Source organism: Anas acuta, chromosome 13 (assembly GCF_963932015.1).
Source record: "Anas acuta chromosome 13, bAnaAcu1.1, whole genome shotgun sequence".
Classification (NCBI taxonomy): Eukaryota; Metazoa; Chordata; class Aves; order Anseriformes; family Anatidae; genus Anas; species Anas acuta.
In genome coordinates, this window is record NC_088991.1 from 6,579,188 (window position 1) to 6,605,603 (window position 26,416).

The 26,416-nt window shown below is 67.0% G+C and overlaps 3 protein-coding genes across 13 annotated transcripts; 1 reads left to right on the forward strand and 2 right to left on the reverse strand.

Annotated features, from left to right (window-relative positions):
- Positions 1-4: 4 nt before the first annotated feature.
- Positions 5-13,476, reverse strand: PHKA1 (phosphorylase kinase regulatory subunit alpha 1). 3 transcript variants are annotated; one of them, XM_068696715.1, is made up of 33 exons: positions 13,327-13,476; positions 13,057-13,215; positions 12,569-12,616; positions 12,086-12,254; positions 11,730-11,812; positions 11,506-11,586; positions 11,211-11,309; positions 10,960-11,106; positions 10,679-10,732; positions 10,342-10,464; positions 10,154-10,249; positions 9,824-9,931; positions 9,602-9,680; positions 9,268-9,402; positions 8,552-8,661; positions 8,250-8,394; positions 7,601-7,679; positions 7,337-7,416; positions 5,401-5,577; positions 5,089-5,183; positions 4,803-4,942; positions 4,518-4,674; positions 4,291-4,370; positions 4,085-4,163; positions 3,868-3,997; positions 3,456-3,557; positions 3,043-3,158; positions 2,667-2,705; positions 2,018-2,062; positions 1,600-1,770; positions 1,315-1,368; positions 973-1,173; positions 5-788 (listed from the first exon to the last, which is right to left on the reverse strand). In XM_068696715.1, exons 1-33 carry the CDS (start codon positions 13,402-13,404, stop codon positions 615-617), a joined length of 3,633 nt encoding a protein of 1,210 aa, XP_068552816.1. In that variant the 5' UTR covers positions 13,405-13,476; the 3' UTR covers positions 5-614. The 3 variants fall into 3 exon arrangements, with proteins under 3 accessions (XP_068552816.1, XP_068552814.1, XP_068552815.1); XM_068696713.1 differs by having other exon boundaries at positions 7,241-7,416; XM_068696714.1 differs by lacking the exon at positions 2,667-2,705 and having other exon boundaries at positions 7,241-7,416.
- An 807-nt stretch (positions 13,477-14,283) lies between these two features.
- Positions 14,284-17,638, reverse strand: BMP15 (bone morphogenetic protein 15). Its single transcript, XM_068697675.1, has 2 exons — positions 16,129-17,638; positions 14,284-15,656 (listed from the first exon to the last, which is right to left on the reverse strand). The coding sequence occupies exons 1-2, from the start codon at positions 16,424-16,426 to the stop codon at positions 14,884-14,886; spliced, it is 1,071 nt and encodes a 356-aa protein (XP_068553776.1). The 5' UTR covers positions 16,427-17,638; the 3' UTR covers positions 14,284-14,883.
- Positions 17,639-17,783: 145 nt separating this feature from the next.
- Positions 17,784-26,106, forward strand: SHROOM4 (shroom family member 4). 9 transcript variants are annotated; one of them, XM_068697659.1, is made up of 10 exons: positions 17,784-17,984; positions 19,670-19,821; positions 20,726-20,854; positions 21,165-22,827; positions 22,944-23,008; positions 23,218-23,721; positions 23,910-24,287; positions 24,380-24,554; positions 24,703-24,975; positions 25,060-26,106. In XM_068697659.1, the coding sequence occupies exons 1-10, from the start codon at positions 17,859-17,861 to the stop codon at positions 25,327-25,329; spliced, it is 3,735 nt and encodes a 1,244-aa protein (XP_068553760.1). In that variant the 5' UTR covers positions 17,784-17,858; the 3' UTR covers positions 25,330-26,106. The 9 variants fall into 9 exon arrangements, with proteins under 9 accessions (XP_068553760.1, XP_068553758.1, XP_068553759.1 ...); XM_068697657.1 differs by having other exon boundaries at positions 17,785-17,984; positions 20,723-20,854; XM_068697658.1 differs by having other exon boundaries at positions 17,785-17,984; positions 20,723-20,854; positions 21,168-22,827.
- Positions 26,107-26,416: the final 310 nt, after the last annotated feature.

The following is a 26,416-nucleotide window of genomic DNA, read 5'->3' on the forward strand; positions in this document are numbered from 1 at the left end:
AGCATTTTTGTTTGTTTGTTTGTTTTTGTGTTTTTTTTTGTGTTTTTTTTTTTTTTTGAGTTTGTTTTTAAAACATTTGTTAAAAAAGGCCCACGGGGGGGCCCCAAGCCGGCTCACAGCCAGGCAGGCCCTGAGGGGCAGGGGGCTGCTGGCACAGCCCCCCAGCAGCTTTAAGGCAAACCAGACCCGGAGGTCAGCGAACACACGTGGAAAACACTTCCCCCAGCATTTTGGGGGCGGAAAGGGGTGAGGGGAGGGCACGGGCTGCCCGCTCCCCATCAGTCCAACAGCGCTATCCCTATCAGCAGCTGGAAGAGCACCAGCTCTAGCTAGGCTACACCCTGCAGATTTGGAGGACAAAGCAGCACAGAACGGGTTAAAAACCTCCAAACTGCTGCAGGAAGAAGGGGGGGGTCCTTCCAAGCCCCTTCGGACACAACCAGCCCTGAGGAGAGTACCGAAAGGCAGGCAGGTGCTGGCAGGAGCTCAGCCCTTCCCTGCTGGTGCCACTCTCCCAGCACGAGGCCATCTGCCTGCACACCCAGCCCGAAGGTCCATCATCCCCCAAAAACCCTCCCGTCGAGCCCGCAGGCCGGGGAGAAGAGCAGCGAGATCTACTGCATGGCACAGCCGTCGCCGGGCAGGAACTCGTAGACGTAGAGGGCCACGGATTTGGAGAGGTAGGTCATGGTGCCGAAGCGGCCGCTCGGCGCGCTGTCGTACAGCAGGCTGCAGATGCCCGTCGTGGGATCCCTCTCCAGCATCTCGTCGTCAGCACCCAGGGCTTTCTGGATTTGGGACGAGGGAAATGGGAGAGGCAGCGTTAGGAACGCGCTGCCACCTGCCAGCTGGCACCCCACACACGGGAAGAGGACACCGCATCGTCACCGTGCCACAGTGGGGACGACAGGCAGGACCCTCAGTGTGGGCGACTGACCCTTAGGTAGCCTTGGGGCTGACCGCAGCCCCTACCTGCTCCTCGTAGAAGAGGTCGTTGGCAGTGTGCACGATCTTTTCCACGGCTATGATGCCCCCGATGGTGTGCACCTCCATGTCCACCAGCATGGTGAGCACCAGGATGGCCTCCACCAGCAGCTGCCGGTACTCCGGCTGGGGCACGCGGTTGAGCACTGCCTCCACGTGCACGGCAAACTTTATTTCCCCCGGGGTCATCTGCGTGGAGGGAGGAGGAAATGCACCCAGGGTTTTGTTATCACCAGCACAAGTCCTGAGCCACGCTGGGCACTTCGCCAGGGCAGCTCCGTACCTAACACCAACCCCCTTGCACTGTTCCCTGCCTCACAAACCTCCTACCTCTCTGGTTGTTGAAGAGGGGAGAACAAAGCCCTCCACGGAAAGACCATGGCACTGCAGAACAAGATGTGGAGACCATGGTTACAGCCTGCAGCAGCACTGTGCGCTCACTCGTTCCCAGCTGAGCATCAGCAATGTGCTGCCCACACACTCCAGCTCCACCTCCCGACTCCTTGCAACACTCCATCGCTCCTTAAACATCGGTGTCAGCCCTGGGTGTCAAATTCACCCTAGAGAGGTCTGTGCCGTGCGTGTGGAAAGGATGCAGCTGGACATCCAGCTCACCTTCTGCAGGATCTTCCAGACCTTCTGGTAGAAGCCCATGGGGACACGGTTGAGGGCTCCATCCAGCCGCCGTCTCCGCTTCCACTGGCCCTGGCGGCTGTCCTTCCCGCTCTGGTCTTCCAGCATGCTCGAAAACGAGCCCTTGCCCAGCAGCTCCGAGTGCCCGGTGGACTGGGCAGACAAAACAAGGACCATGGAAACCTCTGCAGGGTTAAACAGCCCACAGGAGCGCAGCCCGCTGCCACCCGAGGGCTTGTGCTCACCCAGCCTGGTTCCCAGGGCAGAGCTGCCACCCCCTGCCCCCAGCAAATCCCGACCCACAGCCCCAGCTCCCCGCAGCCCGGAGGGCAGCAGCCCCCGCCGGAGCACAGCTCCATCCTGCAGCCACACAACAGGCCGGCCAACAAATGGAGGTTACCAGAGAGGACATCAGGTCACCATCCCCGGACTGCAAACTGATGGGCTGGGGGAGAAAAGGAGAGGCAGAAATTAAACCGTGCTGGGGGGCTGGGCAGCCGGTGCGGCGAGCAGAGCAGCAGCAGCACAGACCAAGCTCAGTTATCCCAAGGGCTGCGGTTAGCTGGAGACTGAGAGGTAGTTTTGAGAGGCGAGCTGTGGAAAGTCTCACGTTAGCATCAGAGGGGGAAGACCGCACTGGAGCAGGAGCAGGGCCACCTTGCTCAGCCCTTCTTTGTTGGTATTATGGGATCTGTTCAGCCGTGGCAGCTACGCAGCACAGCTCCTAGCTGGCTGCAATGCCAACGCACCCGTGGCTTTGAGAAACCTTCCTCCCTGGTGGCCTCGAGAGAGCAGGTCCCGAAGGGGCTCAGCCGCCTGAATGCTGTGGGGCCACCCAGCCACACCGACCTCTTCCCGGGGCGCCTCCCCCCAGCCCTAAACGGAGCAACCCCGAGCCTGCCGAGAGGGGAAGCCAGCTCATTGCTGCAACAGCTCGCTCAGCGGGTTCGTTTAGGAAAGCTCATTAACTCATGCATGCTCGGAAGCTGCCCTAGGATGCAGCATGAGGGATAAAAGCTGAGGCTGTAGGAGGACCAAGGTGGCTTCACCTTACTCCCGGTCAGAGACTGCCTACGTTTATCCAGTTGCTGAAAAGAGAAGAAGGAAATGAAGTGGCTGCTGCTGCAAGAGGCCCACCAGGACCCCAGCCCCAGGGGGGAACCTCATGGTCCTGCCCACCCCTGCACCTTCTCGAGCACCCCTGTGCTCCCCCTGTACTGCACTGCTGGAGTCACCCCCGCGTTAGATTTATCCCACATCCCCCTTCAGGGCAGAACCGAACCAAAAGGGGCTCCTGGAGACAGCTCTAAGCTCTCTCTGAAGCCCAGGAGCGGGCTCTATCGACTCTCCCATCAATCCTGCTCGTCCTGGAGCCGCTCGTCCCCACAAAACTGCACAGGAGCAGCCTGCGCCTCCCGCCCTCACCTGTTTGATCTCGCTCTTCAGCCTGACGATGCCAGCACGCTCGGGTTTGGTGGCCCCGACAGCGCCCACCTCGCAGATGGAGATGGAGGTGGTGACCGACGAGTCCACCGATCGCACTGGGGGAGAGGAGAGGGCCAGAGTGGGTCCCACAGCTCACGCAGCCTTGCCCTCCACCCCAGCCAGCACCACAGCGCAGAGCTGCTGCCATTCGGGCTGGAGCAGACCAAAAACCGAGCCGAGGATGGCCACAGGATTTGGGCTTCATCCTGAGAAGCCTGCTCAGCGCCACCCCTGGACTGCTGCGGTGCAGAAGCTGTGCTGAACGGGCAGGAGAACGGGGACATTCTCCACAGCAGGGGACACCAGAGCTGGCCACATGCCACACCAAGAGCCGGCCCTGCCAAGGGACTCACCGCTCTTCTCCACCCCAAACTCCTTGCCGGAGAGGATGTGGAAGAGGAGGCTCTTCATGTCGGACGGGCTGAGGTTCATCAGGTTCTCAGTGGCTTCTCCAGCTGGGGAGAACAGAGTGGGGACGTCGCACCCCCTGCACAACCCTCCTGGGAGATTTCGAGCCTGCGCCCCAGCCTGTTAGCGGGGGCTACACCTCATCCCCCGTGGTGATAAACATCACCATGAAATTACCTACTGTTTTGTAGTTTTTTGTGTGTTTTTACTGTACTGTGCTACCCCAGAGCAGTCCCAGCCACAAATCCTGACGCTTTCAGGCAGGGTCTCACCCTGGCACTGAGCGCTGCCCATTTTTAATGGCACTTCTCCTCCCCGGCACCACGTCCCCCATCCCGCTGACCCCGCCGCACGTACCCGAGCAGCGCAGGGAGTGCGCCAGCTCCGTGGCCATCACCTGGATGATGAGCCCGATGCGGATTCGGAACATCTCCGCGAAGAGCGCGGGCTGGGTGCGCATGTACATGGCCAGGTACACCATGATCTCCTGCAGGGAGAGGGGCACGTCACCCCACGGCTGCTCCCCACAGCCCACACCCAGCCACGAGGTCCCCCGCTGCCCCCAGCCCTTCACCTGGGTGAGGATGGAGACGCTGAGGTTCTTCTCGCTGGCCTCGTCAATGAGGTGGACGAGCTCCTCGTAGGGGATCGGGCTGGGGGGGGGAACGGCAGGAAGAGGTAAGGGACAGCCCCGCGTCCCCCCGTGTTCCTAGGAGGAGATGCAGCCCCGCAGGCAGCCCCAGCCCAGCACATGTGGCGAGGGAAAAGTGCTGCACTCACGCAGAGATGGTCTTCTCGCGTGGCTCGGGGGGCAGCCCCACCGTCAGGTGCTTCTGGTGAGACAGCAGGTCCGTGCAGGCCTGGGGACAGCGAGGTCACCCCAGGCATCACCACCTGCCCTCGGGGCTTCAGCACCAGGCAGATGTAGCCACAGTTCTCTTGCCCTCCCAGCCGCCTCCCCCCCCGATGCCCCCAGCCCCACCAGAGCTCGCCAGCGGGGCTCTCACCTCATCCAGAGCTTCCACTTTCTTCTTCAGGATGCCGGAGATGTAGCGGATCAGAGCCCACTGGCGCGTGGCGCCCACCCTGACGTACAGCTCGGTGAGGAGCTCCTTAACAGTGGGGCCAGGCTCGCTCTCCAGCCCCGTGTGCCACTCGGGTCCCCTGCGGCGAAGGAGATGCTGGGTGAGTGCCACCAGCTCGCCCTGGGGCAGCGCCCAGGCTCTGCAGGTCGAGGCAGGAGCACGGCTGTGGCTGCTCAGCGAGCGGGCAGGACTCCGAGCTCGCCGTACTTGAGGATGTGGAGCATGTAGAGGATGTCCGCCTGCTCCTGCAGCGTGGGGCAGATGCGCAGCTGCTCCACCAGTGCCTTGCAGTCCACGTTGCCAGCCTCATCGCGGGGCAGGTTCATCTCTGCATGGAGCGCGTGGCTCTGGGGGAAGAGAGACCCGTGCTCCTGGTTAGCACCTGTGAGCATCCCCGGCCACAAAGGGCCCAGCTTTCCCCAGAAGGGTCCTCTGGCTCCAGCCAAAAAGCCTGGCGGTGCCGCCTGCCCAGCTGGGACGGGAAGGGGCTCACCTTGCCCTCCTGCTCATGCTGGTGGGGCGAGCTCAGCAACTTGACCGACTGCTGGGATGCCTGGAAGATCTTGCTGGGGACGTACATCCCCACATCTGAAAGGCAGACGGGGCTGGTGCAGGCATTTCTCACCTCCAACCACCACCACAGTGCCCCAAGCCAGCTCCCATCCCACCTTCTGCCCCACCAGCCACCCCTACAGCGCATCCCCCGGGTCGTGCCGGATCCCACAAGGATGGGGACGCTCCCAAAAGCGCCTCAGCCCCACCACGAGGACAGAACGGAGCTGGGGAGGGTGCCAGCCTGACTCACTCTGGACGTGGAGATCCTTGGCCTTGGACGCCAGGGACATGAGGTCTCGGGTGGTGTGCACGGCGGCGCGGAAGCGGCTCAGCCCCCCGCGCTGGGCAGTGGGAGGGAGGTTGGCCTGGGGAACCGTGCGCTGCAGCAGGTGGTCCAGGTACTGCGCCACCTCGTCGAAGGTGTCCGCTGCAACGGGAGGAAGAGGAGAAAGCTTCAGCCACCGGCCGCCCGCCTAGCGCCCCGAGGGCAGAGCTCCCCAGCCGTGCCCCCGCGCGGGGACAGAGCTTGGCTGGCTGCACGAAGCGACAGCCGGCAGGACGGACAGACAGACGGACAGACGGTGGCGGTGGCACTGCCAGGGGAGGCACCGTCTGTCCCAGCACGGAGTGCTGAGGGCGCCCCAGCACAGCCCGGCAGGGCTCCAGCACGAGAGCAAGACAGGGAGGGTTTTGCGACCATTATTTGTGATTGGAAATCACCGGTTATTTCTAACGAGGAGTTGCAGGAGGGCAGCTGGCTCTCCTTTATAAACTGCCACCTCCTGCGTGGCTCTTTGCCCTGCCTCCGCTTCGGCTGCTCGCTACCCACAGCACGGAGAAGGGGCTCAGAGGCCACGTCTCTGCTGCCCAGGAGGTAAGGGCACCGCGGAGCAGCGCGGGTGATGCCCCAGGTGGGAGCTGCCCCACACCAGGTGATGCCACGCAACACGGAGCTGTTGGTGAACTTCCAGCCTTGCTGCTGTCCAGAAGCTTTTCTGCTCCAGGAGGAGAGTTAGGGATGGCATCCGAGGCTGGCAGCACGGTATCTCCTTCCCACATCTGGCGGGGATGCCCCGAACCAGCACCTGGAGGCTCCGTTAGAGAAGTCCCCCAAGACAGACAGCGCATCGGAGAGCATCGTCCTGTCCATCCGGCCACAGAAAAAAACTTTAAACCGAGCGTCTTTTAGGGTGGACGCACTGGCCAGGCAGACCCCATCTTCTGCTGGGGTAAAGGGGAAAAAAAAAGACACCCCGGAGGAGCTCGGCCGCAGCCCGCAAAGCTGCAGCCCCAGGCAGGCCAACGGTGGAGCGTGGATGAAGCGAGAGAAGGGCAGTCATGCGAGAGAAATAAGCACTCAAGAGTCGCAGCGGTGCAGACGTTGGCTCCAGGCGCAGCAGAGGCAGAGCAGATCGATGGGAAGGCCGGGAAGATGACCGACACTGGGGCACGCAGGAGGAGGTGCCCAGGGGAGCAGCAAAACCTGCGCCCTGCTGCGCTCTCAGGACACGGGGGTCCTGCACGCTGCGACGGGGCCACGGCCCCTACGGGCACCCCGTCCGTGGCAGCGAGGCTCAGACTGGAGCTGCCCTGTCCGGGGACACCCAAAGGCCTTGTGACAACACCACCCAGAGACTGCTGGGGGAGGTGGTGGCTCTTCCCCACCACCTCGGGCACTGCACCATCACCTTCTGCACCGCCACTCGTGCTGAGCGCACCCGAGATCTTCAGCCAAATCTCCCGGGCAGAGGCAGGTGGCCGAGCCTTCGTCTCTTCCCCATGCAACAGCCTACGAAGGTTTTGGGGTGGCTCGCTCAGGAGCAGCCCCTCTGCTCGTTTCAGCCCCGTTCCCCATCCTCAGCCCCCATCCGGCCAGGACACCCCTGCGGCGAGGGGCTGCAACAGCCACCTCCGCTCACCCAGCCCCAGCACCCCGCGAGCATCACCCAGAAGGGGTTAACTGATGGTGGGAACCCAAAAGGGTGAAAAATTTGGTGGCAGGCGCCGTCAGGGAGGTCGGGAGCTACGGGTTTCATGGGAGAGTTGGGCGTTTTCCGTGCCACAGCAGCGTCTGGCCCGTTCCCCCTTACCATCCTCTGCCAACTGCAAGCCATGCAGCCACTCCTCAGGGTCTAGCTCCTCAAAGCTGCCAATGCCGAGCTCGTAACCGCTGGCAAAGACCTTACCCTCCGGCCCAGGGTCCATGAAGCTGAGGTGCGTTCGGCACGACGTTGTCAGGAACTCCGACAACTTACCCGTCTGGATCCTGGGCAAGAAGAGGGGAGGTCACCCAGAGGAAAAGCGAGGCAGCGCCCTCGGCTCGCCTCCTGGCCTTCAGCAAGCAGGGACAGGCAATGGGGTGGTGCACGAATCCCACAGCCTGCTTGAGCTGTTTGCCAAGGCTGGGGCTGTCCCCAATTCCCTGCTGCGCCCCGAGCGGCTGCGCTCACCTTGCGCCCCCGAAATACCCATCCTGCAGCTTCCGCAGTGTCGCCAGCACCGCCGGGTGCACGCTGCTGCCCGTTTCGTCTGGTGGGGACAAGAGAGACAGGCAGTCAGGCTCTCCTGCCCCAACAGGCACCCGGTAACGCGGGGCCAGGTGGGCATTCAGACATGCAAAGCGCCGCGGCAGCAGCCAGACCCTTGCTCTGGGGTGCGCGGCACCAAGAGCACCACCCAAAAAGAGAAATTTGGGACTGGCTGGGCTGGCTAACCAGCAAAGCCAGGCCAGGATGCACTCCAGGCCGTTTAGGAAAGCCTTTAAGGGGCAGTTAGCCGTGATGAAGGGTTAAGATGCAGGAAGAGCCCCAAGAACACTTGTACAGGGGAATTATTTTTTTGGTCTTGCTCCCGAAAGGCTTCCCAAACAGGCCTGGCTGCCTGGAGACGAAATGCTCCCATGCCAACAAACCTGCCTCGAGCTCCAGGCGCTGCTGCTTGGCAGGTAGCCCTGCTGGCAACCAGGCCAGCTGCCAACCCAGCGTGACTCCTTTGAGCTCTCCACGAGACGCCCCTGGCTGGTCCGGCCCCGCCGTGTCCCCATTACCCGGCCTGTCCCCATCCACCCCCCCCAGGCCGAGGAGGCTGGAGGATCCCTACCAAGCATGGTTTGCGAGATGGGGAAGGTGATGGTGGGCCGCCCCGTCATCCTCCAGCGGCTGCAGAGGTACGAGAGGTCCGTCCTCAGCATCTCCACGATCATCTTGTTGTCGAGAGCCAGGTAGAACTGCTGCTGGTCGATGAACTGCGGGGCAAGCAGGAGATGTGAGCGGCCCCCCCCCCCGCAGCCACCGGGTCCCTCTGGTGCCACCCACGCCCTGCCACCAGCCACCCCCGAGAGCAACCGAGGCACTCGGCCAGCAGGGAAGCCCCCTGCCCAGTTAAATGGTGTGGCCACCCACCTGGGGGGTGAAGGTGAAGATGTTTTTTCTGATGTTGTAGAGCTTGGAGGTGCCCAGGACGCCCATGTGCCGGTAGGGCCGCCCCGTCAGGCACATCTGCTTGTTGCGACCTGGGGGAAAAGGAGGTTTTATGGCATCTTCCCCGAGCCCTCTGACTAAAAGGGATGCTGTGGCAAGCAGAGACGGGCTCCTGTGCTAGCAGCCAGGAGGAAAAGGGCGATTTGTGGTGGGTGACACAGCGGCCACATCACCCTCGGGCACGGCAGCCCCACACAGAGGCACCCCAGCAGCTGCCAGGCTGCTCCCCTGCCCCTTTTGCCCATGTCACACTTGGCCTTTCGGTGGCTTAAATTAGCCAGCGCTCGCAGCCTGGGGCAGGTCAGGTTTCTCCTTTGGCCCCGGGCTGGATCTGCAGCTCCTGCACAACAAGCCCTGCGCCCGAGGAGCCGCGGCACCGGGGAAGGAGCGCGCGGATTTCAACGCTCCCTCCCCTCACCGCCTGCCTTCCCTCCAGCAACAGCCGTCCTGGCTCAGCGGGGAGACCCTTCCCCGGGGTCTGCCTGGCTTCCCTCACCAAAATTTGGCTACAGGAACAAAAACCAGCTCCTGCTCACACCAGGATGGCAACGTCCTAAACAGACGGGCAGGACATCAGCATTTGTGAGGGGTGGGAACGACCCCTCTGCACCCCCAATCCTGCCAAACTCCTGGCTTACCCAGGCGCGCGTAGATGTGGCTGAGGATGCGAGCAGGCTGCACCCTGATGGGGTAGACGTCGGCCACGGTCTCCACGTCGATGCCTTCCTTCCTCAGCACAGCTTTGATGCCCTCAGTCTCCGCCAGGATGCACACTGCAGGGGGAGGAGAGCAGGCTCAGGGCTCACGCTCAGGGCCACGGGGGTGCCACAGGGGCCAGGAGAAGGCACCCCGCTACCAGAGCCGAAATCTGGCTCCACCAGCGACCAGAGCCACCACCCCACAGCCAGCCCCCCAAATTCCGCACGGGCAGAGTCCCCGTGCAGGGGTTTGGGGCCGGCCCCTTCGGCTCACCTTGCACCACCACGTCAGGTTTGGGGACGGTCGCAAAGCGGCGGTTGAGGGGATCGATTTCACCTGGAGCCAGAAACCCCTGGGGGGGGAAAAATAAAAAAAAATTAAAAAAAGAGGCGTGAGGGGATGAACAAACATTTCATGGGGTGTGCAGGGATGGAGGTGACAGCATCCCCGCAGCCGGTGGCACAGGGTGGCAGCGTTTGTCCTCGGTGACCATACCTCGGCCATCAGGCAGCCCAGGATGTAGAGGGACTGGCCCCACATGAGCGGCAGCTTGCCCATGGGTATCCTGTCCACAGTGTGGGGGTTCCTGTACTCCTCATCCACCTGCAAGAGAAGCCAGGAGGTAAACAGGGGACCCCCAAACCAGGGATGCCGAAGGAAACATCACCGTCGCGTTTCAGAGCCTGCCAACCCACCCGCAGAGTCAGCAAGGCACCCTTGAGGATGGGGCCAAGATGCACTTTGCAAAAAAAATAGTTTATTTATCCAATAAGTCGTTGTTTGTGGGTTTTTTGGTTGTTTTTTTTTTTTTTTGCAGGCCCCCACCTTGTCCGGCGGCACGCTGTAGAGCTCCGGCAGCAGGCGCACCCCGTTCTTCCCCTTGATGAGGACCCCCTCCAGGGCCTCCCGGTACTCCTGCACCTGGGGAGAGAGCGGAGGGGATGAGCCAAGGGCACGGTTCCCTCGCCAGGGAATCCTTTCCCTGCCCCGCCGGGTCCTGCCCCCCCCTTTACCTGCTCCATGTTTCCGCTGAAAAGCCCGTCGATGATCAGGTAGGTCCAAAACAGAGGCCACTCACACTCGATGTTCTCAAAGAGCTTCAGCTCCGCGGGTTCGTAGTAGGACCGGTTGGGATCCTGCAGAGCATCCCACGACCACAAGGCAAAGGGTTACGGGATCCCTGCAAAATCACGGGGTTCCAGCCCCTCCCCGCCGAGCCCCCAGCCCCAAATGCCCCCGCTCTGTGCGCGACGGCTGCCAACACGCTGGCAAAGTTCACAAGCGCTGGGGAAAGCCAGGGTGCCAAAAACGCAAGCCAGGGCAGCCTCTCCTCGGCACAGGGACCCTCACCTCTTTGGGGGTCCTGTATCCGTCGCGGAGGAAGCGGCAGCAGCCGTAGCGCCCCTGGGAGGAGAGGGAGAGAGGTGGTGAGCAGGAGGCACAGCAGGAGGCACCTTTTGTCTTCGATCCTCTGGCCAAACACCCCTTGCTTGGTCACCCGGTGCCCCACGATCACAGCCCGGGGCCACCACCACAGGTGACAGAGATTGGGAGAGGACAGATCCTGGCACCCCATCCCCAAGAACATTTTGGGGAAGGAAAGGCACGGTTAGGAGGGCCGAGCCGCTCACCTGCAGCTTGGTGATGATCTCCTGCTTGGTGATTTCCACCAGCTCGCTGTCCTCCACGGCGAAGGCCGGGTAGGAGATGACGGAGAGCACGCTGGCGTCCACCTCCTTGGACGTGGAGGCCCTCGGCAGCATCGAGTGGAGGATGGACTGGGCGAAGGGGAAGGAGAGGGATTAAGTCGCCGCCGCTCGTGCCACAAACCCAGCGGATCGCCGTCGGCCCCGCGGCGATGGGACAGGGGCAGGGACCTCACCTGGCAGTGCTGCACCTCGTCCGACAGCACCCGTATGACCGACTGCGGGCCTCCCTTTGCTCCGAAGAGATCCAGCTCATCCAGGGCCTCCAGGGCAGCCTGCAAGCAGGGCGACACCCGGAGCAGCGTGCGCTCCACCATGCTGCCCGTCCGCAAGAGCTCCCGCCCCGCGCCAGCCCCGCTGCCCAATTTGGAGCAAGGACGAGATGCAAAATCCCCCCCTGCATCTGCCGAGGCTCTGCAGGGCACCGCTGGCAAGAGGGACCAAATCCTATCCCCCTTCTCCCCGGCTCACCTTGGCCATGCCGACGGAGCTGGCGTTCAGCTCGGTGATGCCCTGGTTGGTCTTGTCCCCGCGCTCCCATATCCCAAAGTCCTGCAGGGAGGCAGCGGGTTCGTGGTGTGCCCCAAAAGCCTGTGAATCCCACCCGGTGGCAGTGCTCCTGTGGGGTTCTGCTCACCACCTTCCCCCCCCGGGCACCATCCCCTTCCCATACAAAGGCCCCACGGGCTACCCACCGCCGTCTTGTAGGCTGCTTCGATGTAGAAGACAAGGTTCTGGATGAAGTTGACCTCATCCAGGCTGTGAATTATGTGGAGGCCTGAACCAGGGGGGGAGAATTCAAATTATTCCTCAGGCATCGCCAGGAAGGGGCCACCCGCGGTGTCCCCATCCCCTCTCCCACCCCACACAGCAGCTCTGGGGCTCTCCAAGCACCGAGGGACCCAAATCCACCCCGCAGGCTGTGTCCTTGCACCGGGGGACACCCAAAAGCAGCACCACAGATCTACCCCCAAAACCCCAGAGCCCTCAGGCCCTCTCCACGTCATTTTTTGCGCTCCCCCGAGACACGGGGTTCCAGCTGGTGCCCCACCTGAGGCTGTCATCTGCGCCAGCATGAGCAGGTAGAGGGAGGTGGCGTCCAGCTGCAGGTGCCCCCACTCGTGGTCCCCCACCACGGTGGCACAGGTGTGGGTGTTGTACTTGGCGTGGAGGCAGTCCCGGGTGCTCTGGCTGTACTTGAAGGCCTCCACCTTGTCCACCTGGAGAGGAGAAGGGTCCCCAGGGCAGCTCCGTTCTGCCCGGGGGGCCGGGCTCTCCGTGCCACCCCGCTGGACGACACGGCCACGTTTGCACCGCAGGGAAAGGAGAGGGTCACCCCAAAACGTTCTTGGGGAACCACAGCGCCACGAGGCAGAGAGTAGCTTGGGGAGCACAGAGCTCCCGCAGCGCTGGGACCCCTCTCTGTGGGGCAGACACCCCATGAGGGCTTTTTTTAAGACTTTCTGCCAGGAGGCCACCCCTGCCCTCGCAGAGGGAAGGTGGGGAGGGCTGATGGCCCTAAAGACCCCCTTACCTGTCTCATCATGCACTGCAGCAGCCCCCGCATCAGCTTCACCACGCTCTGCAGGGCGAAGGGAAAACAACCCCGTCACCCCCGCGGGGCCGGCGAGGAGAAAGCCCTGACTCAGGAGCAGCTGGTGCCTGACCTCTGCGGCACTCGGCCACCCGCTGCCCGTAACCAGAGCCCCCCCCGTCCCCCACGCCACGGGGGGGAGGCAGAAGGAGAACCCCACGGCTGGGAGCCGCGGGTTTGGGGGCCACGGCAGCCCCTAGACGGGACAAGGGGCTGCGTCCCCACACCCCCACAGCCCCATATCACAGAATCACAGCTTGGAGAGACCTCAAAATCATGGAATATCCCAATGGGCGCCCCCACAGCGCCCCGGGGGCTGCTCCGGGCGGGCTCCAGCTCCATCCCGGGGGCGCGCAGCCCCTCACCGCGCCCCGCACGGCGCAGGGGGGGTCCCAACTCGTTGTCCCCTTTGCTGTCCCCGTCCCTACCTGCTCCAGCTCGTACGCCTTGGCCTTATCCTCGTCTCGGTCGGCGTTTTTGCGGTAGGCGAGCCCGAGCCCCCAGACGGCCAGCACGCTGTACACATTGTCGCGCACCCACGCGTCGCGGTGGTCGGCGCTGGCGGGCAGCAACCCGGTCACTGCGTCCTGGGGGGGGGACACACACCGAGAAAAACCCTTCGGTAACACGCAGCGAGCCCCTCGCCCTTTTTTACCCCCCCTCCCCAAATTTTAAAACCCTTTAAAGGCGGTGCGCACCTGGTGCCGGAGGATGGTTTGCTGCACCAGCCGCCCGTAGCCGTCCAGGCGCACGCCCGAGTTGCTGCGGCCCCGCATGGCGACACCGGGAGCACCGTGGGGGGGGGACGGGGAAAAAAAACACCGCGGGGGGGGGCCCAGGGCAGCGGCACCGGGGTCCTGGCAGCGCCGCCGCCGCGCCCCGAGGCTCCGCGCTGCAGCGAGCCCCGGCGCAATTCGGGGATCCTGGGGGTGTGGGGGGGTCCCGGGGGGGCTGCGGCGTCTGGAGGGCCTCCGGGAAAATTGGGGGGTGCGGGGGGGGTCGCAGAGGGGAGCTCGCTATGGAGCGGGCAGGACCTGCCCCCTCCTCTCCTCCCCCCCCCCCCCTCCGAAGGCATCGCGGGAGGGGGAGGCGGCGCCCTCTGCTGGGGCGAGAGCGGGGACACGGGGGGGGCACGCGGGGACATCGGGGAGGGGGCGGCACTGTCCCTTTGACCCCTCCCCGAGGGCAGAAGGGGCACACGGGCACCCGAAGGGAGCCCCCAGAAACCGGGATCCCTCTTGATCCGTCCCACCCCCGGGATGTCCCCACGGGACGCCCCCCCCAGGGGCCACAAATGTCACCTGAGGTCCCCCAGAATCAGGAATGTCCCCCCAGAAGCTGCAGGTGTCCCCCCGGAGTCCCCCAGGACCAGGGATGTCTCACTGAAGACCCCCCCAGGAGCCACTGATGTCCCCCCAGGACAAGGGATGTCCCCCCAGGTTCAGGGATGTCCCTCTGGAGACCTCCCCAGGAGCCCCAAATGTCCCCTGAAGGACCACAGGATCAGGGATGTTCCCCCCCAAGCCCCCCGCTGCCACCCAGACACGGGGACAAGGGACACACCACCCACATCAGGGGGTCAGGGGGGCTCGGAGCACCCCCCCCAGGGAGCAGCAGCACACCAGGCACGGAGCAAAGAAGGCACCAAGATGGTCTTTAGCAAAATCCAGCAGTTTATTTAATTACAGTCAGCAATAAATAGAGGAAAGCCAGGCTGTGTGAGCCTGGGGGGGGGCACCGGCACCTCCAGAGACAGGGACAGACCCGGAGCAGAGCCCAGCCCACGCGGGACAGCAAAGGGAGACCGCAACGGAGGTGGCACCGCCGTCCCCGTGTCCCACCAGTTTCCATAGCCCCCCCAAGCAAAGCCAGGGGGGCTGCGAGGGGGGGGGGGGAGCCCCCCCAAAATTCCCAGAGCTGGGACAAGACGGCTTGGGGTGCGCAGGACGGAGTCCCGTGGGTGCTGCCGGCGTGGGGTGGCAGCACGGGGACACCCCTCTCCACCAGCTTCGTGCTCCAGTCCCCAAAACAGGCAGCGGCTGCGGGACGGAGGGATGCTGTGGGGCAGGTTCCCGCCTTTAAAAACCTACGTTTTGTGTTTCCTTTTTTTTTTTTTTCTCCTTCTTCTTCCATAAAACTGTAAAACTTTTCCCGCAAAGCATCGCGCCAGGGCGGAGACGAACCCCTCCCAAGGAAAATAACAAAGAAAAAAAAAGAAAAACACCACCAAAAAAATCCAGTTCTGGACGTGTGGGTTACCGGCAGGTGCAGGACTCTGCGATCATGTTCTCGTACTCCTTGTAGAGGATGCCCCCGTCGTGCTGGATCATCAGGACGCTGATGGGGCTGTAGCGGTAGGGGACGCAGGAGGGCCGGGGGACGGTGGCGTCCACCAGCTGGTGGACCAAGTTCTGCACCACGGCGTGGTTGGGCGCGTGGTAGCCGTCGCGGAGGAGCCGCGGGCAAGCGCCCTTGCAGTAGCGCGGGTTGTAGCGGTGGGGAGCGATGATCCAATGGTCCCAACCCAGCTGGGCGAAGCTGACGGGGAAGGAGCGCAGGGAGCAGTCACTTTTCTCTCCTCCGGCTTCCCGCAGGTAGCCGGGCAGGTCGTGGAGCAACATCCCCGCGTCTCGCCGGCTCCTCCGCGGCTCCGGCAGCGTCCCGCTGCGAGTGTCGTTGAGGAAGAGGAGGAGGAAGGGGTCCGCGGGGGACGGTGGGGCTGGCGGGGCGGCGGCGCGGCCGGCTCGCACGCAGACGTGCCGCAGGGTCAGCGTCCCCTCGGCGCTGCCGTTCCCCGGGGACAAGTAGGGGGTGACGTCCGCTTCGGTCCAGCCACGCCGCGGTGGGGCGGTGGTGGGGCTGAGCAGCACCGGGGGGGCTTCAGCGGTGGCCACCAGCTCCAGGGCGCACAGGAGCCGGCCACGGGGCAGCGGCAGGCTCTGCGGGTAGACCACGGTGGCGCGGAGAAGGTGCTCGGCTTCGGGTTGGCCGCCCAGGCGGTAGGTGAGGGGCTGCACGTACCAGCGACCTGCAGGGTGAAGCCATCAGGGACCGCCTGGATGGGGCGGCCGCGCTCGTGGCATCGCCACCTCCCACCCCACCGCACCCAGGGTGGGGTCTGCGTTCACATCGGGACCCTCAAAAGAGGTCATCGGGGATGGGTCCCACCCCTCACACCAGCATCACCGCCCTGGCGTGGTAACAGGAGGATGGGGAGCACCCACAGGTTGAGTTCCAAGCAATGCTCTTGCCCAAAATGTCCCCAAACCAACCCCACATCGCCCCCCAAACCAACACCAACCCCATAATGCCCTCAGACCAACACCAACCCCACAGCTGTGTGCTCCCCAGCACACAACCAGGACCCCAACAAACACAACGCCTCCAAACCCACAGTGACCCCATGTCCAGCTGCAGCCACACAGGGCACGCTGAGGACCCCAAGCAGAGCCCCCCAGGCTCAAAACCACCCCAAAACCTCCCCCGGGACGCCACCTTACCTGCCCAGGGCTGTCCCCCATGGGAAGCTGCCCGCACCAAGCGGACGGTGTTGGTGCCTGGGCTGCGGCCGCGCCGTGGCCGGCCCTCGCGGTTGGCGGCACGCCGGTACAGCTCCAGCATGTACCGCAGGGGGGGCCCGCTCGCAGGGCCCCCCCGCCAGCTCCAGCTGCCCGGTGCTTGCGCCCGCAGCGCTTGCAGGAGGGGCAACGGGGGGGGCTGGCTGGCAGCCTGGGAGAGCGGCACGGCGAGGAGGAGGAGGAGGAGGAGGGTGGTGGTGAAGGGCCGGAGCGAAGCCATGGTGGGCAAGAGGGGGTGAGGTGGCGGCAGGATTAAGGGAGGCCTGCGGTCATGCTTTGTGTGTCCCCCAAAAAAAAAAGGAAAGAAAAAAGGGCGAAGCTGGGCACGGGCACCAGCAGAAGGAGGTCCCAGGGTGCTGTCACGCCACGGAGCCCATGCCGACTGCTTCGGCTGGGCACGAAGAGAAAAAAGAAAGGGGAGGGCTCTGCGAAAAGGAGTGCAAGATCAGGACTAAAACCCAGTCCCCCAAAACAGGGGGGGCAAAGCCAGCTGGACAAGAGCCTGGCTGAAGAAGGAGGGGGCTTAAAAGTGCCGGGGAGGGGGCAAAAGGGAGAGGGGTGCGGCGGGGTGGGTGGGGAGGACCAGCTTGCTCAGCCCACCTGCTCCTCACCAGCCTGGTCCAGCAGGGTGAGAGGGCTGGGGGCCCATGGGGCATTTTAAAGGCATGGTCCCAATTAGGGTTTAAAGGGGCAGGAGCTCCCCAGGGCCGGCTGCTGGCCGGGGGGGCTCCTCCTGGGGTCACGCTGGAGGGGAGGGAGCATCGTGCCCATCACATTTCCCCTGCAGGGACGTGGGATGGGGGACACCGAGCCTGGGGGGTGGTGGCACCGAGCATGGGGGTGGTGGCACCAAGTTCAGGGGTGGTGGCACACATGGACACGGTGACCCCAATCCCAGCAGGACAACGCAGGCTGGTGGCACCTGTGCTGTGACTGTCACCGTGCTGGTGGCAGGATGGAGAGATCTTGGGTTTGGGGGGGGGACACTGCATGGGGACCACCAGCGGTGGCACAGGGACACCGGGGACAGCTGGGAGGGTGGCAGGGGGGTCTGTGCTGTGGGGACTTCCACGTCCCGGTGGCGTGGGGACAGCGCAGAGCTCCCGGCACCGCTGTTTTGGGCAGGAGGCGATGAGTCAGGGCTGCCGGGGGGACGCGGGGGGACGTCCTGGGGGACAGGGTGGGGACCAGACGGCGGCCTCGCGTCACCCGCTCCCAACCCGGGCGTGGTGACGGCTGGCCCACGAGTGACGGGCTCCGAGCCGAGCCGTGCCAACAACCCACGCTGCGCCGAGCCGAACCGTGCCAAATCCTGCGCCCCTCGCGGCGTGCCAAACCGCCCCCGAGCGTGCCAAGCGCCCCCGCCAGCTGTGCCAAACCGTGCCCAGCCGTGCCAGCGCTCCTTGCGCCACCGGGCAGGGCTGAGCTGGACCGAGCCGAGCCGTGCCGAGCCGTGCCGAGCCGAGCCAAGCGGCTGCGGGCGGGTCCGAGCCGTGCCGAGCCGGGCGGGGCTGCGCTGCGCTGCGCTCCGCCCCGGCCTGGCGGGCGGGCGGGAGGTGGGAAGGGGGGTCCGGGGGGAGGTTGGGGGGGGTGTCATTTCCTCCGCCGTGCCGAGCCGTGCCGAGCCGTGCCGGGATGGGGCGGTAGCGGCCATGGAGCGGGCCGAGGGCCGGCCCGGGGCCGTGCAGTTGGTGCATGTGCAGCTGCAGGGCGGCGCGCCCTGGGGCTTCACGCTGCGGGGGGGGCTGGAGCACGGCGAGCCCCTCATCGTCTCCAAGGTAAGGGGCGAGCGAGGAGGGGGCGGTGTGTCTGGGGGGGGGCCTGCGTCGTGTTCCTTCCCCCCCCAACTTTCCCTGGGGCTCCCCCCGGGGCAAGGAAGGGGCCGGGGGCGGCGGCGGGGGGGTCCCGGGGCGGAGCGCCGGGAGCGGGAGGAAATTCCTCCGGCACATCCGTTGGGCTGGCGGGGGGGCGGCCACCCCCGGCCCCCCCCTCCCCCGGCCCGGCCCCGGGAATGGCGATGCCGGGAGGGGGGCGACCCCAGTGTCCCCGCGGTGCCGCCCCCATCTCGTCCTCGGGATGGGAATTGGGGGGGCCCCGACCCTCTCCGGGACCTCCCCCTCCCCATTCCCGATGCGTCCCGGGCGGGGGGACACACGGGGCTTGTCCCCCCCCTCTCCCCGCGTCCCTTTCGCATCAGGGCGCGGGGCGCTGCGATGACCCCCCCTCTACCAGCATCTCCCCGGTGGGAGCCGTGGGGTGAGCCCCCAGTGTCCCCCCCCCAAAACTTTGTCGCGTGTCCCCCCCCCCAGCACCGAGCGCGCCCGGGGCCCTCCCCGCCCTGCTCCGGGACGCGGGCAGCGTGGTCTGGCCGGGGGAGCTGGAAAAGTGGCTCCGCTCCCTGCCCTGCGCCCCGGGGGTGTCACCGCGGGGCTGCGAGCTGCCACCGCGCCCGGCTCGGCCCCGAGCTTGGGGAGCCGGGAGGGGACGGGGGGGGGGTTTGGGAGCCTGGGGATGCGTCCTGCCGCTGCTGGGAATAAAGAGAGGGGGGGGTCCTTGCGGTGCCGGCCCCCGCCGCCGCCGCCTCGTGTGCTGTGCAGACAAAGGGGGCTTGTTCCAGCGCTCTGTGCATTCACCGAGGGTCCCCCGGGGCGCCCGCGGCCGGCCGAGGTGCGTGCGTGCTGGCGGCGCAGGGGGGCCCCCGGCCCCATGCCGGAAAAAGGATGGGGAGGGGGGTCCCGCTGCGAGCCTCCGCTTGGGGTCCCATCCTGCCGTGGGCTTGGCAGGGGGTCCCGGACCCTCTGCGGGGCAGGTACGGCTGCGGTGCCACCATTAGGGCCCAGAGTGAACGCCGCCACCCCACACCCCGGTGGCTGCGTCGCCCGTGGGGCCCCCAGCCCTACCCCCGGGGTGCCGGGGAGCGGCGGGGGCCCCCCGGCAGCGGGGCTGGCTGCCGCCCAGGCGGGTGCTGCGGGCAGAGCTCGTTCCTCCGCCGGGCAGGGCGGGGAGCCCACGGGCAGGGTGGGCGCCTCTCGGCGGCGTGTCACCCCGCGGGTGGCTTTGGGGTCCGCGCTGAAAGCTCCCGGAGCTTTTGGGGCAAAGCCCTGCGCCGGGGGTTTTGCCCCCAGACCCTGGGGTGGGAGCTGGGGCAGCATCCTTACGGGGCTGGCAGGGAAGCCCCCATGGGTGCCGGGCACAAAGAGCCCTTGTGCTGCCCGTGCCCGCGGGGGAATCTGCTGGGACGGGACATTTTTCTTCCCCCCCCTCCTCTCCCCTCCTCTCCCCGTGCCCTTTCTTTGCTCAGAAACTCATGTGACTGGGGCGGACACCGCAGATCCCTCGCGTCCGCAGCGGGGTGCCCGGGGTGAAGGCACCCCAGTGCCCCGTTGGGGTACGGAGAAGGGTTGGGGGGGGGTTGGGGGACACTTTTGGGGTGGTGCCCCCCTGACGCCCGTCTCGCTGCCAGGTGGAGGACGGCGGGAAGGCCGCCCTGTCCCGGAGGCTGCAGCCGGGTGACGAGCTGGTGAACATCAGCGGGACCCCCCTGTACGGGTCCCGCCAGGAAGCCCTCATCCTCATCAAGGGCTCCTACCGCACCCTCAAGATGATCGTCCGCAGGTTGGCACCGCCGGGGGGGCTGGGGGGTGAGATGGATGTGTAGGGGGGGGGTTGGAAACTGCCCCCCGCAGCCCCAGGGATGGCTGACGGGAAGTGTGGGGACGCCCCCCGGCATCCCTCCTGGTCCCCGTGGTGGGGTGGGGAGGTCCCCATCCCGGTGCCGCCGGCTCGCCACCCCCTCCCTGGGCGGTATTGCCGAGCTCTGCCTTCCTGCCCGCCTGGGGAAGGAAGGGGAGGCAGCGCCGGCCCCCCCTGAGCCCCCCCCTTGCAGCCACTCCGGCGGCTGCCTCGCGGCCGGGCTCCAGCTCCCGCCGCGCCTGGGGGCAAGGGGGGATCCCGGGCCGCACCGCTGCCTGGGCGCAGCCTCATCCATGGTGAGTTTGGGGGTGCTGGGGGGGAAAGGACCCTCGTGCCCCCCTCCCCAGCACCTCGGCTCTCACACCAAGCCCTGGGGAGCAGCGGGGAGTGGGCGCGCTCTGCCTGCCCTGTGGATGCTGGGGGTGGCGGGTGGCATTTTGGGGGCGCAGGGGGGTGGCATCGCCCCATGGCTCTGTGCGGTGTCACTGTGAGGGGCTGGGGGCACGGGGAGGGGGTCACAGAGGTGTCCCCAGGGTCCCTTTGAAGGGTCTGGTGGCTGAAGCTCCTGGGGGGCTGAACTTGAGCTGGGCCCCAGGGGAGCAGGCGGTGGCCGTGCCCTGGGACGGGGACCCCGTACGCTGCGCCCGGGACCCCCTGCAGCCCCCCCCCCCCGACCCCTCCCGACTTCATTGCTGTCCCCCTCGGGCGGGCTCTGGCTTGGGGTGGGGGGGCCAGGAAGCCCCGTAGGAAGTGACTTCAGCCCCGGTTCCTCGGCCCAGCTTCCTCCCCATTCTTGTCCTCTCCCGCTGTTGCTCTTGGCAAGGAGGAGCGTGCCCGTTCTCCGGCCCCATTCCTGGCACGTGGCCAAGCTCGCCGAAATCCGCCCCGACGCCCCGGCCATGCACTGCCCCCCCGACACCTTCAGCCTCTCCTGGCCCTCGGGCTGTGATGTCAGGTGAGAAAATCGGGGCGGTGGGGGGGTGGCTGGCTGTTGGGGGTTAGGGTTGGGGGGGTCCCCTGTCCGCCCCGAGCCGCCCACGGGTTCTCCGCTGCCCTGCTCGCTGCCGGCAGGAAGGGGTGGTGGCTCCGCTGGAGCCAGCCAGGAGGTGACGAGTCCCGGTGCCACGCATTCCCCGCGTCCCTGTGTCCCCTGGGTAGCCCTTCAGCTGCCCTGAACCCGAGGGGGGAGTGTCGGGGGGGTGCCCGGTGTCGGGGGGGTGCTCGCTCCCCTCTCGGGGACACTGATGGCACCGTGGCGCTGCCAGCAGCGAGCTGTCCCTGCAGTGGAACCCGCTGTCCCGGCACTGCAGCACGGACCGCAGCAGCTCCATCGGGAGCATGGAAAGCTTGGATCAGCCTGGGCAGGCGTACTACGAAGGCACCCCCTCGCCCGTCGAGCACCACAGCAAGCGGGACTCGGCCTACAGCTCCTTCTCCGCCAGCTCCAACACCTCCGACTGCGCCCTCTCCCTCCGCCCCGAGGAAAACGCCGGCCCCGAGGGGCCCTGCAAGCCCCCCGAGGGGCGCTACCTGCAGACGGGCGCCGAGGGGACGGAGCCTCGCCACCCCGCGCGCCACCCCGTGCCCCCCCAGCCCCCCGTGCGCAGGGACAGCCTGCGGGCATCCCCGGCTGGTAGCGGGGCGGACCGGCGCCGGGTATCAGTGCCCACCTCCTCCTTGCACGCCCAGGGGAGGTGGATTTCCGACACTTTCCTGTGCCAGCGGGACAAGGACGCGGAGGCGACGAGCGGGAGGATGCCGGCGGCGTGCCCCCCCAAGGAGCACCTCTCTGCCGACCAGTATTACATGCTGAGCTCCCACCCCGACCGCTGCCTGGGGGACGCCGGGGACCGGCCCTACCCGGAAACCACGATGCAGCGGGGAGCGGACGCGGGGATGGAGGTGGCGGGCGACACCGCGCTGCTGTCCCCCCTCCAAGGCCACCGGCACAGCGCGCCCGAGCAGCTCCTGGCCTCCCAGCTCCGGGCTCTCCAAGTGAGCGCCGGCAGCGGGCGAGCGTCCCCGGCGTCCCCCGCGCCCGAGGGGCACCGCTGGACCACGTCCCCGCTGCACGCCGAGCACCGCGGGCAGGGCGGGCTGAGCCCGGCGCCCAGCACGGAGGGGCTGGCGGAGGAGAGCCGGGCGGGGGGCCGGCGCGCCGGGGGCCCCCCGAATCGCTCGTCTCACTTTCGGCGCCGCAGCGAGCGCTTCGCCACCAACCTGCGCAACGAGATCCAGCGGCGCAAGGCGCAGCTGCAGAAGAGCCGAGGACCCGGCGCCCAAGCCCGGGGCGAGGAGCCGGTGGAGGAGGCGGAGGAGCCGGCCGAGGGCTCGCCGAGCCCCGCGCCCAGCGAGGACGGCAGGAGCTGCTCAGGGGAGTCGCTGCCGGTCCCCGAAGCCGAGCGGGTGGCGCTGAGCCGAGGCCGCTGGCGCTGGTCCCCGGAACGCAAGCTGCAGCCGCAGCGCTCGCCCAGTCCCCGCGAGCACAAGGGCAGCGAGGAAGCCGTCCTCCTGCCCTTCGCCGACCGGCGCCGTTTCTTCGAGGAAAGCAGCCGCCCTGCGCCCACCCGGCATGGCAAGCCCCAAAAAGCGCCCGAGCCCGACGCTTTCCAAGCTGCCGAGCACCGCGACGCTCGCCGCGTCTCCGGACCCTACAGCGAGTGCTGCCGGGAGCAGCCGCCCTACTACAAGGTGCTACCGAGGCACGGCGAGCTGGAGTATCTGCGGGGCTGCTCCTATCCCTACGGCGGCCCCGGCTTGCACGAACCTTGCCACTACTGCGCTGGAGAAATGTGCCCGGCGCTGCTGCCCCGCGGCCATGCCTACCGCTGCCACCCCTGGGCGCGCTGCCCCGACTGCTGCTGCCCGGCCCCGCGCCCCCCACGGGAGGAGAGCGACAGCTGGGCGCCCCGAAAAGCCTTCGTGCCGGTGAGCGAGCCGCGCTTTTGGGATTTTGGGGGAGCGCTCGGGGGTCACGGCTCACTCACACCCCAGGCCAAGGGGCCTGGATCCTGCCTTCACGCTGCCTCTGCATCCCCACGCAGGAATTCGCTCCGGAGGAGTGGGAGCCGCCGGCGATCAGCAGGAAGGCCAGCAGCCAGCCCATGGGGTGAGCCCAAATTGGGGCCGGGGGGTGCGTGCTGCCCACGGGGACCCCTGCCCCATAGCAGCAGGAGGGAGGGAGGGTGGGCTGCTGTGGTTCTGGGGACGTGCCAAGTGCCCCGTCTGCCGCCGTGCAAAGCGGGCTGGGTGCTGAGGGGTGGGCGCGATCAGGGGGTGACTTCCCGGGGGGGGCCGGGTGCCCCCTTTTCTCCCCAGCGAGCTCTCCCACTACAAGCCGGGCTTCCCGAGGCTCGGCCCCTTCCGTCCGTGCTTCGAGAGCGCCGAGCCCGAGTGGCCGCCCTGCTACCGCACCGCGTCCACGCACGACCTCTCGTGGGACTCCGAGCGGCCGCCTCGCTCCCCCGAGCTCCCCCCGGAGCCCCTGCACCGCCCGCTGCGGGGCCGAGCCTTCTCCGAGAGCCACCTCAACCTGGAGCCCGCCAGCCCCCGGGGCCGCAGGGACCTTCTGCGGGCCAAAGCGGAGCCGCCGGGTTTGCCCAAAAAAAAGGGGCCCCCGCCTCCCCGCCCGCCCCCCCCCAACTGGGAGCAGTACCGGTTGCGCCGGGCGTCGCAGCACCCCAAGGAGGGCTCAGGACCCGGCACGGCCACGGTGCCGTCCCGCAGCATCGCCGAAGTCGTGCGGCAGCGCTCCCGCAGCCTCGCCGCCGAGCCCCCCGGCCGCCCCCGCGGGACCCCGGAGCCAGAGGCCGAGGTTTGCAGGTTGGTGACCTCGGGGGGCTTTGGTGGCTTTGGTTTCGTCTCCGTTGGGGGCTGGCACCTCCGTCGCCTGGCTGGGGTGGGACGCGGCGGGTCTCTGGGAGGAAAGGGGGTCCCCGAGCTCTCTCCGTCCCCTCCCTGTGTGTCCCATGGAGGTGACGCCCCCCACCCAATGCTGCGGGCGTTCACAGGAGCAGGGAAGAGCACCCGATGGCGAAGGACCCCTGGGAGCAGGAGGAGCCCCCCCAAAGGCTCGCCCGCAGCCGGGAGCGGGGCTGGTCCAGCGAGTGCCCCCTGCGCGTCCCCAGCCCTGCAACCACCCAGGGGGGGGGGTCCTGTCCCCGCAGCCCCGAGGGGCCGAGCACCCGGGGGGGGCGCCCCCAGCCCCGCCGCATGAATTCGGAGGAGCTGCTGTGGGACGTGGCGGGCAGGGACCGCTCCTTGGCCGGCATCTTGGTGACCCCCCCGGTCACCACCGCCACCGTCATGGGTGAGCTGCTGGCGGCGGGGGACCGGCAGGCGTGGAGGGAGCGGGTCCAGCAGGATTGGCACCCGGAGCCGCAGGACAGGTAGGGCTGGCACCGTGTCACCACGTCCCCTTCCCCCCGGGGAGGGTCATCGCGTGGGGACCGTGGTGTCCCCAGCACCTTGCTCCCCGCAGGCAGGGCTTCGAGCCCATCTCGCCGCCCCCCGGGGCCACCGGCAGCCCCCCCTCCTACGCGGCGTATTACGGCAAAGCCGAGCTGCTCGGCAAGATGAAGGAGCTGCCGGAGGTGGCAGAGGGGAGCTCGGAGGAGGAGGAGGAGGAGGTGGATCGCGAGCTGGTGGAGAAGAAGGTAACGGGGCCGGGGGTGCCAAGCGGAGAGCACGGGCTGTCTGTGCGGGGACGGCGGCTGCGCTGCTCATCCGTGCCAGGATGGTGGCTGCGACTGCACCCCAGGTCCCCCCCCGCCCCAAAAGCATCTCCCCCCGTCCCTCCCGCAGCTGCAGCTGGTGGAGAGCCTGAGCCGCAAGCTGGCGGTGCTGCGGGAGGCGCAGCGGGGGCTGCAGGAGGACATCAGCGCCAACGGGGCGCTGGGCGAGGAGGTGGCCGCCCAGCTGCAGGCCCTCTGCACGCCGGGCGAATTCGACAAGTACCGGCTCTTCGTGGGCGACCTGGACAAGGTGGTCAACCTGCTGCTGTCCCTCTCTGGCCGCCTGGCTCGGGTGGAGAACGCGCTGAGCGGGCTGGGGCCCCACGCCGCCGCCGAGGACGAGGTGGGCAAGCGGGGAGGGGAAAAAATTTGGGGAGGAGGTGGGGGGCGCACGGCGGGGCTCGGCAAACCCCCTGTCTGCTCGCAGCTGGCCCTGCGGGAGAAGCAGCGGCTGCTGGCGGCGCAGCTGGAGGACGCCAAGGAGCTGCGGGAGCACGTGGGGCGGCGCGAGGAGGCGGTGGGGGCCATGGTGGCGCGCTACCTGCCCCCCGAGCAGCTGCAGGACTACCGGCACTTCGTCAAGATGAAGTCGGCGCTCACGGCCGAGCAGCGTGAGCTGGAGGAGAAGATCAAGCTGGGCCAGGAGCAGCTGCGCTGCCTGCGCGAGAGCCTCGGCCAGGCACCCACGGGGCACTAGCCTGCCCCTCCCAGGCCGCCCAGCGTCGGCCTTTTGTTTTTTTTTCTTTCGTTTTTTTCTTTTTTTAATTTATTTTGCAGGTCTATCGAAGCAGGGGGGTGCCCGCGGGTGGCGCCCCTCTCTGCCCGTGCCACCACGTGCCTTAGAACCCACGGATGCCGCAGTGCCTAAAGGGTTAAACCCTCCGCACGCCCCCCCCCCCTTCCCCAACGCCCCATCCGTCTGTCCGTGTCCGTGTCCGTCTGTCCAGAGGCAGAGGAATGTGCAGGCCCCCAGCCTCCTCTTCCTCCCCATTGTGTCGGGAACAATGGCCCCGCTCCCTCCGTCCTTGACCCCGCTCCCTCCGCCGCGTCCCCGTGGCCCGTGGGGACACCGGGGGTGGCACCGGGGGCACCCAGCCCTCGCACCGGGGAGGGGGGGACAAAACCACCCCAAGGCCAAACCGGGGCGCCTGTCCCCAAATCCGTCGGTGCTGCAGTGTCCCCAAAGTAGCACTTAGCCCCCCCCCGCCCCGCCGGCCGGCCGGACAGACGGCTGCCTCCACGCTGATTTTGCACAGGGGTCTGGCAGCAGCAGGTGCCTTTTTTTGTGTTTTTTTTTGTTTTTTTTGGGGGGTGGGGGGACAACAAGGACATTTTGGGGACCCGAGCGCGGGGCCACCGCTAGGACCAAAGAGTGGGTGCCCTCCAGGGAAGGGGGTGGCACCGGGGGAGGGCCACACACGGTGACCTCGCGCCTTTCACACACTAAAGGAGCAGCAGCAGCTGCACAACTGGCCCAGCCGTGTCCGCCTGCTTTGTCACTTGGTGTCCCCAAATGTCCCCACGGCGGGGGGGGGGGAGGAGGGGGGGTCCCGGTGCCACCAGCACAGCCCCAGGGGGGCTGGGACCTGCGCTGTGAGGGCAGGGCCGGCCGCTGGGTGGCACCCGCGGGGCGCCGGGCACGCGTGGGGGGGGGACACGGGGAGGGGGGGTGCGGGTGAGCCCCCAGCGTGGGTCCGCGCACACGCGTGGGAGCGCGGAGACGCGTGGATGCGCACGGGGGGGACCCGCGTGGGTGCGCGCACACGCGTGGCGGTGACCATTCC